Source organism: Haliotis cracherodii, unplaced genomic scaffold (genome assembly GCF_022045235.1).
Source record: "Haliotis cracherodii isolate W230 unplaced genomic scaffold, xgHalCrac1.p SCAF_13, whole genome shotgun sequence".
In the NCBI taxonomy this organism is placed as follows: domain Eukaryota; kingdom Metazoa; phylum Mollusca; class Gastropoda; order Lepetellida; family Haliotidae; genus Haliotis; species Haliotis cracherodii.
The window spans coordinates 37,345,912-37,360,475 of NW_027266268.1; the positions used below are offsets into that span (position 1 = coordinate 37,345,912).

The following is a 14,564-nucleotide window of genomic DNA, read 5'->3' on the forward strand; positions in this document are numbered from 1 at the left end:
TCATGTAATGTTGATTCTAAATATAAAATATTGATTGATATTGTTTGACAAACAGTTGTATACACCGTCCATTGTGATATTTCTACTTAAGGATGTTTGTTTAGTCAATTGACATGCGTTCATTGTAAACAAGGATTAGTGTGAAAGGATTACTAAGTTTGTCATCCAGTATAATGTACTTCCTCGATTAGCATAATTAGAACAGAGTTTGTAATTAGTTACATCCGGACTCCAGTTAACCAAGGCAGCTAGCATCAGTGGAGAGTGTGAGCAACCAGAAGAGGCGAGCAACTCAATGTGATTTATGAATTAGTGGAATTTTAAAAAATAAAGGAACGCCTGTCGCAAAAATGCATTCGAACTTTGAAAACGCACAATCGCAGATTTCTATGGTACATTTGAGGGTGAACGTGAACAAAGCCGTGCAGGATGCCTTACAGCGATTTGTCTTCAGAACATACGGTGAGCTCAGGTAAGTTTATTAATGATGATATTTTCATTCATTCATAGATATGGCAATCATGAGTGCTGACACTATACATGTTCGCAATAGAACATTTGGAAGACTAGACACATATTGATTCATGATATGACAACATCAAATCCAGTATTTGTTTAATGCAACAGGTTTAAAGCATTCAAAATTGTGCCTTATTATAAAACACAATGTGTGTTGCTTCGTCTTTCATGTCAAATACATTAATAACTTATTAAAAAATATAATTTCATATTATTTTTACATTATAACTAAAATTATGGAGTCTTGCATGTCGAGCCAACAAACTATTGTCTTTTAAGCCGATGGAATTTAAATCACATCAACCGAGTCCGAGACGATAAAGGATTATGTGACAAAATCTGGTATCATGGCGTAACACTGTCCATGTTTAATAATCCTCTATATCAGATGACAATTCCAATTATTAATGGTATGAGGTAGGAATGACTTGGCATAGCATTCTGTTCTACAACATATAGCCTGTAAGTTGGTTCGTTTTCTTTAAATGTAATCACTAACAGCAAAGATGTTTTCCATCTTGTAAAAAGGTGTAATGGCTATGTTAGTTTTTCTATTAATTTACCCGTGGCCTGTACCCCTTATCGCCCCACAAATAGTCCGTACTGAGTGAGTGAGTTAAAATTAACGTCTCAGCGGCATTATTTCAGCGTCCGTAATGAATCTTAGTGTAAACTTTCTGGGATTAATTCTTGTTCTTGGTATCCAAAATATGGGCAATATATGCTTGTACATAACTTCTAACGATTTGTGTGAAAGGAGTTATTTAACTGAGTGAGTATGGTTCACGGCGGTGGACACCAGAAAGGTATTTAAGGCAATTAATCATAGGGCTTACCTTTTTAACTCTATCGTCAATATCAGAATCTGACTGAAATATTATTCCTAAAGTCATAAATATTAATTCCTTTCATTTTAAGATTAGGTTTTGCACTTGGGAAGACTTTAACGTGAAACTGAAAAGTTTCTGTTTTCTCTGGATTCATTCTTTCTTGCTTTCATCCATTTGGTAATTTTTTCCAAATAGGCATTAATATTTTACGCAATAGTATTTGGAATTGTCCATTTGGGGAATTGTCTGGCCCCATACGCAAACACAGTAAACTGAAATTATTTGGCTTTCACACAAATCGTTAGAAGTTATGTACAAGCATATATTGCCCATATTTTGGATACCAAGAACAAGAATTAATCCCAGAAAGTTTACACTAAGATTCATTACGGACGCTGAAATAATGCCGCTGAGACGTTAAATTTTAACTCACTCACTCAGTACGGACTATTTGTGGGGCGATAAGGGGTACAGGCCACGGGTAAATTAATAGAAAAACTAACATAGCCATTACACCTTTTTACAAGATGGAAAACATCTTTGCTGTTAGTGATTACATTTAAAGAAAACGAACCAACTTACAGGCTATATGTTGTAGAACAGAATGCTATGCCAAGTCATTCCTACCTCATACCATTAATAATTGGAATTGTCATCTGATATAGAGGATTATCAAACACGGACAGTGTTACGCCATGATACCAGATTTTGTCACATAATCCTTTATCGTCTCGGACTCGGTTGATGTGATTTAAATTCCATTGGCTTAAAAGACAATATATTAAGAAGCGATTCGCCTTTCTATTCTAAAGGTTAAGTGAGTTTATATATAGTGGTTTATGGGAAACAATTTGTCAATTTAGCTATTTTGAAATCAGTCCATGTACATCTTATGTTCAGGTGGATTTGCAATGATGTAATAACTTAAGAATGAATTCATATTTTAAGACACGTATTAAGTATCAAACAGTTAAACAGCTTTTCTTCGTAATTGAACACTGTAATAGTCAGGCTCGGTCGAAAACGATCAAGACCTTCGGTTTTCGTCCACGTTCCCGCGATCGTTTGAAGTTTTAATAATGTCACGTCGTATATTTGGTGTTTAATCGCATTCTTCTCCCTCTAACTTTTGGCGTCTTCTGCTACATGTATTTCCGGAAGTGACGTCACAACGAATATAATCTCGTTCCAAATCAGTTGCAGAAATAACAGACTCAACGTAAGTTGTAGTTTTTGGCCAGCGAGTTTTTATAAATTTTATAATGATTCCATAGACTAGTTTACAGTTTTTTAATAACAATTACCGTGCAGCATTATTGGCTCTGCCTTTGCGCATAGTAATTATTCTTTTTCGAGTCGATTAAATAGAATTTGTAGAAATTAATTATCTAGGATCTAACTGTCAAAACTGACAAGCGTTAAAACTAGAGTACGCCTTGCAGTTAGTTTATGTACAAATTGAAATTGTAACTATCATTATTAATAACAACAACAACAAGTAAAGATTTCAATTGACTTTTATTATTTGTTATAGTTTTCTTTTACATCCGTTTTAACAATATCTCTTTGGAAACTGGCGGTTGGGATGGGACTGAAAACATCCTGACAACCACGTTTTCCCCACCCCCAACCCGTTACAAACACCTTTCCATTTTCAGCACCAAACTGTTGGCCAATCGTTTTTGTTTTCTTTTAATGTATATATGTATTATTTAATGCAATATGTATATAGGAAGCTTGTTGGGGACTGCCATATTGTCTGAATGTCTTAACAATCACCGGGTGTGACCATGTAGACACGATATTATTCGGGTTTCTGGTAATTACTCCATGAGCATTGGTGCTTGGGGATATTAAATGTAACGGTTTGTTATCAGATGATATTGTTAGTGAACTTTTAGTACCAGTTAGATATGATATCCATATGACTTCTTTCTGTTTGACAAAGGATTTAGGGTATATGTGTGGGTAATCCTTTCACACTGATGGAAGAAAGTCACTCAACCAGTTCATGTATTCTACGTCAAATAAGATCAGAACAGGTGTAAATATCCCAAAGGATACCAATAACAACGACATGTGCAAATTAACAAACATAATTACTATTATGATTTCATGTTAATTTGGGTGTCATGCATGTAAATATAGCTATATAAACATATGCTTAATTTTTCAGTTTGTGTGAAGTCGGCCACAAATACAAGAAACTTTTGTATTTTTAAGTCATGTACATGTACTTTAAGTATATTTTCCCAATATTATATTATCTCCAAAAGGGCAATTATATTCATGTTATATTTTTTCAGTCAATTTTTTAATACGAATTACGTAACATTTATGTTACTTTGATTTTATAAGACCAGTGTTGTTGTTACAGACCCAGGGACTGACTAGGTTCATTACATGTCATAGACAGACAGACAGACAGACAGTCAGACAGACAGACAGACAGACAGATTGTTTATTTGAGTCTCACCTCGCAGAAATAATTACATAAATACATATAAAAGGACATAAAAGTGAGCCACCAGTTAAGGGTTACGAGAGACTTAAAAAGTATCAGAGTATGTACATGTTAAACATATTGGTGTAAAAGGGGTATGAAAATAAACTACCCGTAACTAGCCATATAAAATATCTTTTCTTCGTTGGAGAATTAAAAAGCAGGTTTTGGCTGTAAAATATACATAATATTTAAAAAGTACAATAAGTTTATCCGTATTGCATAACTCTAGAAAGTTGGGATAGCTGAAACTCACCTTTTCGTATAAACTTTCACGCAAATCATCGTACACAGGGCAATCAAGTAATACATGACATTCATCTTCAATACTTTCCTTACACTGAAAACACACTGTTTCATTCACGTTCATATTCGTATATCTGCCTGTTTCCAACTTCAGAGGAGCAGTACCTGATCTAAATTTGGAGAAGGCAGAGCGGTAAGAACGAGGCATATACATACTTACAAAACTTTCACATCCATACCCATCTTTAAACATTCTATACGTACGTAATTTGTTACTACCCGTTCTTCCGCCAGGCATGCATAACCGTTCATTCCAATCAGACACATACTTTCCCATGCAAATATCTTGCACACGTACAACTACACTTTTCACGCTAACAGTCTCAGAAATATTCAGACCCCATTCGTTCAGCTTTGCCCTCACACGAAAATTCCAGTTTTTCACACGTCCACTAGCATAACGTTCAGACCACATAAAAACATACTTATTTAATCTAAGGGACATTTTAGTAAAACGACAATACTGCCTAACAATACACATCCACTGTCTAACTATCGGAGGAATCCATCCCATATCTCCATTAACAGCAACATTTGGAGCGTATTTACCCAACCCTAAGAAAAATCTCAAAGCACGATGGTGAACAGCATTTACAGAAGAAATGTCACGATGACCGCAGTCATAAAAGTACCTGGACATAATGTGGTGGCAATACATTCTCTAATTAACGCCTGTCACAAAGGGACGGGCCATTTGGATTTGTCCTCAGGGATTGTGTTATGCAATTTGTGTATGCACGAAATAACATTCAACAAACTATGTACTTAGTCCTGAGATGTAGGATTGATACACTCGTACTTCGTATGAATAAATGAATTACATTTTTTTCTAAACTTTGTGCGAAATACGCATAATGTCGGAAAGGGCAAGTTAAATCCTCAAATACTGACTTCGTTCCTAAATTAATCACAACCCTCACTTATAATTGTATCACTGTGTAGATTATTTTATTTTTTAATGATGTAAATAAGGTTCCTGTCACTTTTAATGTACAATCCGCCAGTCACTCAACCAGTTCCACTATTATTTTCCCAAAAGATCAAAGATTAAGAACAGTTATCAAGATGTATATTCCATATATTTAGAAATACTTAATCTTTACAATGAAACTGCCATCTTGATGTATTATTCTGTATTGAATGACATTAGATATATGATCCTATACCGCCGCTGGTGTTAATTTGCGAGAATTAAACATTTGGTTTGCACCCAACCATGCGCGTGCCAAATTATACAGCGTCAAGCTTTCAGAGCACCAACTTAGTTTTCCAAATTAGAAATTAAGCAAAATGAATATTTGTCAAGTTTCCGTTTGCTAGAACATATGCATGCTGTTGTGCCTCGTCAAGGCAGTGCTAAGTGATACAGTATACTGCAGGTTAACTAGACTAATATCTCTTTACAAGTGAAACGTCTTTGAAATTTAATCATATTAGGTCTTTTAGAATATGTAGGTGGGATATACACAATTCTTTCTTTAGTAAAATATGGACATTTAAAAATATAGTAAAATTCATCTCCAATGTCATCAATAAAACACAGTTTACATTTTCTTTCACAAATAGGTATCCCATTCCATCTTCCTTTTTCAATTGGTAAGTGGTGGCATGAAGTACGAAATAAAAGTAGAGGGATAGCTGTATTTAGGGGTAGGGACGTCAGATAATTTTCTAATTCAAATTGTGGTTTCAAGAGAGAATAGACTACGCTTTTTTTTTTAATTTTCCACCTCAGAGCTCCAGGTTTGTTTAGCATGATCAGTTAAAATAGAGGGAGCTGTTGCTTTGAGCCAGGAAGATGAAACAGGAGACTGTGACAACCATACATAACTTAAACCAATATTGTTTAGAACATTTTGAATACATGAAATCCAGTCATAGTTGTAAAAACCTGTATTATGGATGTTATATACAATAGAGTAAATGATTGAAGATAATTTGCTGGCTTTATCTGTAAGTAATTTCGACCAAAAGGTTAACATACGGGTTTTAACATCAACAGATAACGGAACTCTACCTAGTTCACCGTAAAGCATGCATAAAGGGGTATTCTTTTTAACAGGCAATAATTTTCTCATGAAACAAATATGTATATTTTCAATTTGTTTTAGATTAACAAAACCCCATAATTCCCAACCATATAATAAGATTGGTTTTACCATTGTGTCAAAAAGATATAATTGGCATTGAATTGATAAATTAAGGTTTCGGCTTTTACGTAGTACGAAATACATGGATTTTGTAGCCTGTTGACATAGATTAGCAATGGATGCTTTAAACGAACACTTTTTATCAAATATAACACCAAGATATTTGTATTCAGTGACATATTCTAAAGGAACACCATGGAGATAAATATCTTTACTCATATCATTTTTATCACCACCAAATATTAGAATTTTAGTTTTATCAATATTGATAGTTAATTTCCAAATTTTGCAATATGATTCAAAATGCTTGATAGCTTTTTGGAGATTCGTTTTTGGGGAAGCGAGAAGGACAGTGTCATCGTCATGTAAAAGAGCAAACAATTTAATAGATAAATCTAGCATGGAATGTGTTATTTCTGAGTTAATTAACAGACCCGGACAATCTTTGGACATTAAAAATGTTTCTCTAATTCATTTAGAAACAAAGAAAATAGAAGAGGTGATAAGTTTTCTCCTTGTCTAACTCCTACAAGGCAAGGGAAAAAATCTGATTCAATGCTATGTACCTTTACACACGATTTTATACCACTATACATGGATTTCAAAATTCTGAAACATTTGCCATCTATACCTTGGCTGAACAGTTTACTCCACAAGGCAGTCCTTCTTACATTATCGAAAGCCTTTTTAAAATCAATAAAACAACAAAATAATTTCTTTTTTCTTGATTTAAATAAACTACAAGGCATTTAAGGGTGAATATGTGATCAGTTGTAGAATATAAATACGGAAACCAGTCTGCGCTTCAGATAAAATATTTTGGTCTTCTATAAAATTTTGGATTCTATTACTAATAATGCTTGTAAAGAGTTTGCCAAAACAACTTAAAAGACTGATTGGTCTATAATTTTCTGGATCATATTTGTCACCTTTACCTTTATAAATAGGACGAATTATACCACTGAGCCACTGCTCTGGATAAACATATCTAAAATTTTGTTAAATAACCTTACATATACAGGTAGCATAATGACTTGAGTGATTTTAATATATTCATTAATAATTTTATCAGGGCTTTATTATTTTTCAAATTTGCTATGGCAATCAAAATTTCATCACGTGAAATGGCACCATTCAAAACAGAGTTACAATCTTCAATGTCAAATATCAAATTGATCAATCAGTGAGATCATCAGACTCTTCATCAGGTGCATCATTTAATTTCTGAAAATATGTAAAAACTTCCTCGAGTGGTTGTAAATCTTTATCTTTATTATCATTCCGCAACAGTTTCCAAAATGATTTAGAGTCCTCTTTACGTAATTTAAATAATTTGTCCTGTATGTCAGATCTATGAAGGTTATGATATTTTGCCAAAGTGTTTTTGTAAGCCTTGCTTGCATTGATTAGCCTTCTTTTGTTTTGGACACTTTTGTGTTTTATTGAAATATTGATTTAGGCTGATGATATTTACCTCTACTGATCTTACAATGACGACCAAACCAAGGCTTTTTCTGTCGCCTTTTATGTTCAAACATAGCATTGGTAGGTTGTCTAAAACCAAACACAGATTTGGCACTTTCAATAAATACATTGTTAATATTGTTTACTAGATTGTTTAGAGCTTCTTGGTCCCCGGTTGCACAGTTATCAATGTCCGAAACAATGTTATCGATTTCACCCCGGCGAGAATTAATTACATCATGACATTGAGAAGCATGTCGTTTGTCCCAGCGTCGGTAGGTGCACGTGGAGTCCGTGCTTCTGTCAGCTTCTGTCCTTGATTGGCAGTTCATGTTGACGTCACACATGTTGATACTCAACGTCAAAGCACAATGGGCATCAGACAGAATAGGGTCAAAATCTAGGACACTAAAATCACATATTCTTTTCAGTAAGTTCAATGAACAAATACTATAATCAACTAAGCTACAACCTTTACAAGTTGCTTTACCAATGTCATCACCAAAACGACCATTTATGATAAACAGATTATTATTTCTACAAATATCAATGAATCTGTAGCCATGGTTGTTTGCCCTACCCACATCTGATGAGTGTCTATTGATGTCGATTCCAAGTGAAGAAAACAAAGATAGTACACCAGTTTCATCAAAAACATCATCAGGAATTCCAATGTAATCACAAACCGTCTGTGACATTTCAATAAAATCTAATATAGTTCTTGTTCTTGCATTGAAGTCTCCCAGCAGTACAATTTCACAGTCATTTGCATATTTATTTAAATCACTATCAATGTCAACAAATAAGGAGATATTGAAATATTGGGAATTTTCTGGGGGAATATATACTGCTCCAATAAGCAAGTCTTTATCTGTTTGAAGTATTTGGAAACTTTTATGCACAGGACACACTCTGTATTAGTGTGTATACATTTGATATATGTATTCAAGAATTTCTTAGCTAAAATTGCAATACCTCCTGATCTGACTCTAGAGTCTCTGTTTTAACATATACATCATAGCCAGGTCTGTTGTGGGTAGGGGTGAGGGAAGAGGGGGGCTCTCTGTCAGAGTGCAGGGCGGGGAAGTCAACATTAGGGTCTATGTCAGGGGTTGAGTCAGGGTAGATTCTCTTCCCATCAGTTCAGTTCAGTTTATTTCTCTGAAAAACCACCAACGGTGGTACAAGAGTATATATATATATACAACATATAATATACAATGCAGATCAAGATGGTAACAAGCCTAAAATAAATAAAAATTAAGCAAATAAAGTAATAAAAATCATCATCATCATCATCATCATCATCAAAAGAAATAAAATTAGACACCTTAACGCAATAATGAGTTCAAATTTATGATGAATCTGGACAGATGTTTCAAAGTGGATATATTTTTAGGTGATAACGTTTTACGCAATTTACACATATTTGGCCAGATATAACAATTCTGTGGGATGTAAAGAAGTCGTTGTATGAGAAGTGCTTCACACCTAAAAAGATAGTGAAATTCGTCTCCAACAGCAGATGAATTGTATAGTGTGCAGACACGGTCTTCTCTCAGTAACCCTCTCTATCGGCCGGTTTCAATGGGCAAATGATGATTAGATGTGCGAAATTGTAAAATTGGCGATTAGATAGTTTTGGGAAGTAATAGAAATATTTCGAATTTTGGTAATTCTTTTAAATGTTCGTAGTATAAACCTTTTGAACTTGATAGGATACATTCTCGCCACTGTTGAATAAATTGGTCTTTAAAAGTTCTCTCGACCTTTGACACCAGCCATGAAGTAGAGCAAATAGATGGGTTGATGAATATTTCTGACAGTCCGACATCATTTAGTATTTTTTTTACTGTAGCTACCCACTGAAACGATTTTGCGTTTGCATCATAGTCTTTTATCAAATAATTATATAAAATGTTAGATAACTTTGTGGGTCCGTTATAATTCGTTAGTTTATGCCAGAAGGAAATCATCCGTTTAAATACACTAATTTTGAGGGGTTCCCTGCCAAGTTCCCAATAAACCATAAAAATGGGTGTTGAATTCCTCAGACCAGTTACTATTTTTAAAAATTTCAATTGCATTTTCTCTATCATTTCTAAATTTACCATACCCCATATTTCGGAGCAGTACATAAGGATTGGCACTACCATCACGTCAAACGCCACCATCCAAAAACCCATCCCTGACACGAAGAAGGATCTGTCATGGGTCAATACCGAGTATGGAATGCCGTAGTGGTGTGGTGTGGTGTGGAACGTAATATATGTGGGTGGGTTAGTGGAAGTATGTGTTCGTGGTACTTCTATGGGGGTGTGATGTGTATTTTGCCTCGTAAGCCCAAATGGTTGGTTGTTTAAATAGTGACACTTCAATAAACTATTCTTCTTCTTCTTTTTGTTCATTGTCAAGATGCCGTGTATAACTTCCTAGACTGCTGACATGTGTAATTTTTTAATTCTTGTGGGACGATAAATCAATATCTAGTAAACATTAAATAAATGTACCACACGCAGAAAAAACAAGCATGGCATTCTCTGCGATAATTGGGTTGGCATTAAAGAGGCGAGTAATAAAATACGAAACGAGCCTCCGTGTAATACAAAGTTTTATTAAACCCGCGAAACCAAACAGTTGTTACCAAACTGTTCACTCGTTTCCTAGAAATGGTACGACACGGGGGTTCATTTAGTGTTCTATATACGAAATGAGAGATACCGTTGTTCTCTCATCGATATTAATCCTAGACAATATATCTCATTCAATATCTTGAAGCTGCCAATGAAAGCATAAACTCAATTACTGTGCAAATATAACAGTTCATTTTTATCATTTTTTTTATCTTCAAATACCACGATGTACCCACTGATAGCGTCATTATGTTGATGGCCTGATTGTTAAGAACTATCAGTTGCGATATATTATATGATTGCTTTGTATAACATCGGCATGCTGTTCACTTTCATTGGGACTGGATTCTTTGTGCAATAGCCAGAGTATCTCACAGTTGAATATTTTTAATATCATTTGCATTTACATAAGTAAAGAAAATATCAATTTAATCTGAATACGTCAATGTGTCAATTTCGTGTTCTAAAATGTACAGGTATCAGTATTCATATTCGACTTCTTATCATTTGTATTTGTAATAGTTTTGTTTAATTTTCTTGCGTCTGTTGTACATAACATTTACGGTCGTAGGTTGTTGACTTTGCAAACGATATCAGGCTGAGCCCCAGTGTTGTTTCATTTTGTCAGGCATTGTTCCAATGTTGTTTCATTTTGTCAGACATTGTTCCAATGTTGTTTCGCTTTGTCGGGCATTGTTCCAATGTTGTTTCATTTTGTCAGACATTGTTCCAATGTTGTTTCGCTTTGTCGGGCATTGTTCCAATGTTGTTTCATTTTGTTAGGCATTGTTCCAACATTGTTTCATTTGGTCAGACATTGTTCCAATGTTGTTTCATTTTGTCAGACATTGTTCCAGTGGTGTTTCATTTTGTCAGGCATTGTTCCAATGTTAGGCATTGTTCCAATATTGTTTCATTTGGTCAGACATTGTTCCAATGTTGTTTCATTTTGTCAGACATTGTTTCAATGTTGTTTCATTTTGTTAGGCATTGTTCCAATGTGGTTTCATTTTGTCAGACATTGTTCCAATGTTGCTTCATTTTGTCAGACATTGTTCCAATGTTGTTTCATTTTGTTAGGCATTGTTCCAATATTGTTTCATTTTGTCAGACATTGTTCCAATGTTGTTTCATTTTGTTAGGCATTGTTCCAATGTTGTTTCATTTTGTTAGGCATTGTTCCAATGTTGTTTCATTTTGTCAGACATTGTTTCAATGTTGTTTTATTTTAACAGGCATTGTTCCAATGTTGTTTCATTTTGTTAGGCATTGTTCCAATGTTGTTTCATTTTGTTAGGCATTGTTCCAATGTTGTTTTATTTTGTCAGACATTGTTCCAATGTTGCTTCATTTAACAGGCATTGTTCCAATGTTGTTTCATTTTGTCAGACATTGTTCCAATGTTGTTTCATTTTGTTAGGCTTTGTTCCAATGTTGTTTCATTTTATCAGACATTGTCCGAATGTTGTTTCAATTTGTCAGGCATTGTTCCAATGTTGTTTCATTTTAACAGGAATTGTTCCAATGTTGTTTCATTTTGTTAGTCATTGTTCCAGTGTTGTTTTAGTTTGTCAGACATTGTCCCAATGTTGTTTCATTTTGTTAGACATTGTTCCAATGTTGTTTCGCTTTATCAGACATTGTTCCAATGTTGTTTCATTTTGTCAGACATTGTCCAGATGTTGTTTCATTTTTTTAGGCATTGTTCCAATGTTGTTTCATTTTATCAGACATTGTTCGAATGTTGTTTCAATTTGTCAGGCATTGTTCCAATGTTGTTTCATTTTAACAGGAATTGTTCCAATGTTGTTTCATTTTGTTAGTCATTGTTCCAGTGTTGTTTTAGTTTGTCAGACATTGTCCCAATGTTGTTTCATTTTGTCAGACATTGTTCCAATGTTGTTTCATTTTGTTAGACATTGTTCCAATGTTGTTTCGCTTTATCAGACACAATTCCAATATTGTTTCAGCACATGGCATCTTTTCAGCGATATGTTTGCAGCCGAAGGTCTGTTGTGTTGAGAGCAGCTGTGATACTGGTGGTGTGCTTGGTCCTACTTGAACTGGGTATGTAACAATGCAAAGAATAACCAAAAGGCCACTTACGTTTCTCATTTCAAACTCTTGGTTCTCTAGGACCGAAGGTACTAATAAACGTATGACAAGGCATGGTGTGCTTGGTCCTACTTGAACTGGGTATGTAACAATGCAAAAAATAACCAAAAGGCCACTTACGTTTCTCATTTCCAACTCTTGGTTCTCTAGGACCGAAGGTACTAATAAACGTATGACAAGGCATGGTGTCCGTCAGCTGCAGTAGTCCGTTAACATTCGACTTCCCCTGCGAAACCATTGGAATGAAAGCGACGTTAAAGGAGAATGTGTCATATACTGACCACACAATGTTACGGATCAAGACAATTTCTGTGGATATTTTTATGAAATTGAAAGCTTAGTCTTCACTACAAACAAACATCCGTAAAAAATCATGATCTGTAACTTTTTAGTTCGGTTTATATTGGGACTAAGTTCTGAAACATCTAAAAGAATCTTCTTGTAAACAGTACTGAGCGAGTGAGCCCTCGCAGCAATAATCCAGCAATATCCCGTCTGGGGTCCAGAAATCGGGTTCAACCAGCTGAAACATGTATATTATCTACACCAACAGAATGCACCCAGATTCGTTCACGCCTGTCAAACATTATTCTCCTTTGTAAATATCAATACCTATGCATCTTAAAGTCGTGTATTTTGTCTGTGCAAAGACCTTTGATCTTGATACTGTGAATAATTCCAATGACAGATAACGTGTGTAACCAGCTCTTTACGACTAACATCCGGTAAGGGTACCCTAAAGCACATGATACAATTGACATTAATTAATTAATTAACAAGTTATGGACACGGTAATCCAACGTTGACAGACAATTCCCTGTAATTCGATTAAAAAATCCGATGCGGAAGCAGACAGACTTGGCGAAAGCCTGATCGTTATGGGCGTTTTGTATCGTCCGTTTTACGCGATCTTCGTTTTTAAAATTCAATTTTGGCCAAGCATGTGAGATAACGTATGTCCTAAAGTATTAAAATCTGCACAGTTGCTATGGGTGGAGAATAGGTTTGCTTTGCCGAGGACTTGGTCAGCTGACTATGACCACGAATGGAGGGGCGGGCTTGTTGTGCGAAACGTTTGGCTTAGTCAAGCTGTTGTAGAAAAACCATAAGTTATTAATAGTTTTCAAAATGTTGTGATGTTTTATCAATCATTGAATAGCACCTGACACATCCTGCATTAACTGTTTACAAAATCTTCTAGAACCAGGAAATTCGGAAATAGAGAAACGTCGTGTTATGATAAGACTTAGAGCTGACCCACTAGCGCTTGAGGACTTTGGCGTTTACATTGTCCTCTATGTGAAACAAGAGTAGAGAATGAAAATCTTTTTTCATTAGAATGTGAATATTGAAATGATATTAAAACTTACCAACAACCGTTTGTAATAAAATATAAATAAACTGTAAATGTTGAAAACAATTACTTGAAAAAACATGTAAATACCTGTATTACAGCTTTGAATAAAGCGACAAAACACGTTCCGTATTTAATAGAAATCTTTGCATAAAGCAGAGTCGATTGTACAATTCCGACTTCATCATGACCATGTGAGTCACTATCAAATAGTAATGATACCATGTGTTCGCGAAAAGGTGAGCGTATCCTGCCAGACCGGTGGCACCCGTCAAAAACACATGCACAGGCAAGCCAATTGTTCACCCGAAAACATATGGTTAAAGATTAATTATGAAAAGCCTGTGAATCTGTAACATTGTATCTGACTTCATGTACCACACTACCTCGTGATTATGCATTGTTCATGTGCCAGTGGCCTCAATAACGACAAGAGAGTTGAAGACCGAAATGATGTCAACTGCAATTCCCTATTTTCACTTGTATCATATGTTCCCGTGTTTTAAAGGCGAACAATTAACCTGCCGTTGCATGTGTTTGTGACGCTGCCACCAGAGGGACAGTATACGCTTACCTTTTAGCGAAGGCCTGGTATCATAACTATTTGACAGTCATACAAACATGATTGGGATATAATAGGAATTGCACAAAATTGACTTTGATCAGAGTGTCCTTATGGTTAAGAAAATT

General features: G+C 35.0%; 1 protein-coding gene across 1 annotated transcript in view; it reads left to right on the top strand.

Annotated features, from left to right (window-relative positions):
• Window positions 1-14,564, top strand: part of LOC139459301 (carbohydrate sulfotransferase 10-like) — a 43,355-nt gene that overhangs the window by 23,054 nt on the left and 5,737 nt on the right. The window contains exon 2 of the mRNA XM_071240756.1: window positions 12,376-12,472. Coding sequence (XP_071096857.1) covers window positions 12,376-12,472 — 97 coding nt within the window. The remainder of the gene's footprint in view (window positions 1-12,375; window positions 12,473-14,564) is intronic.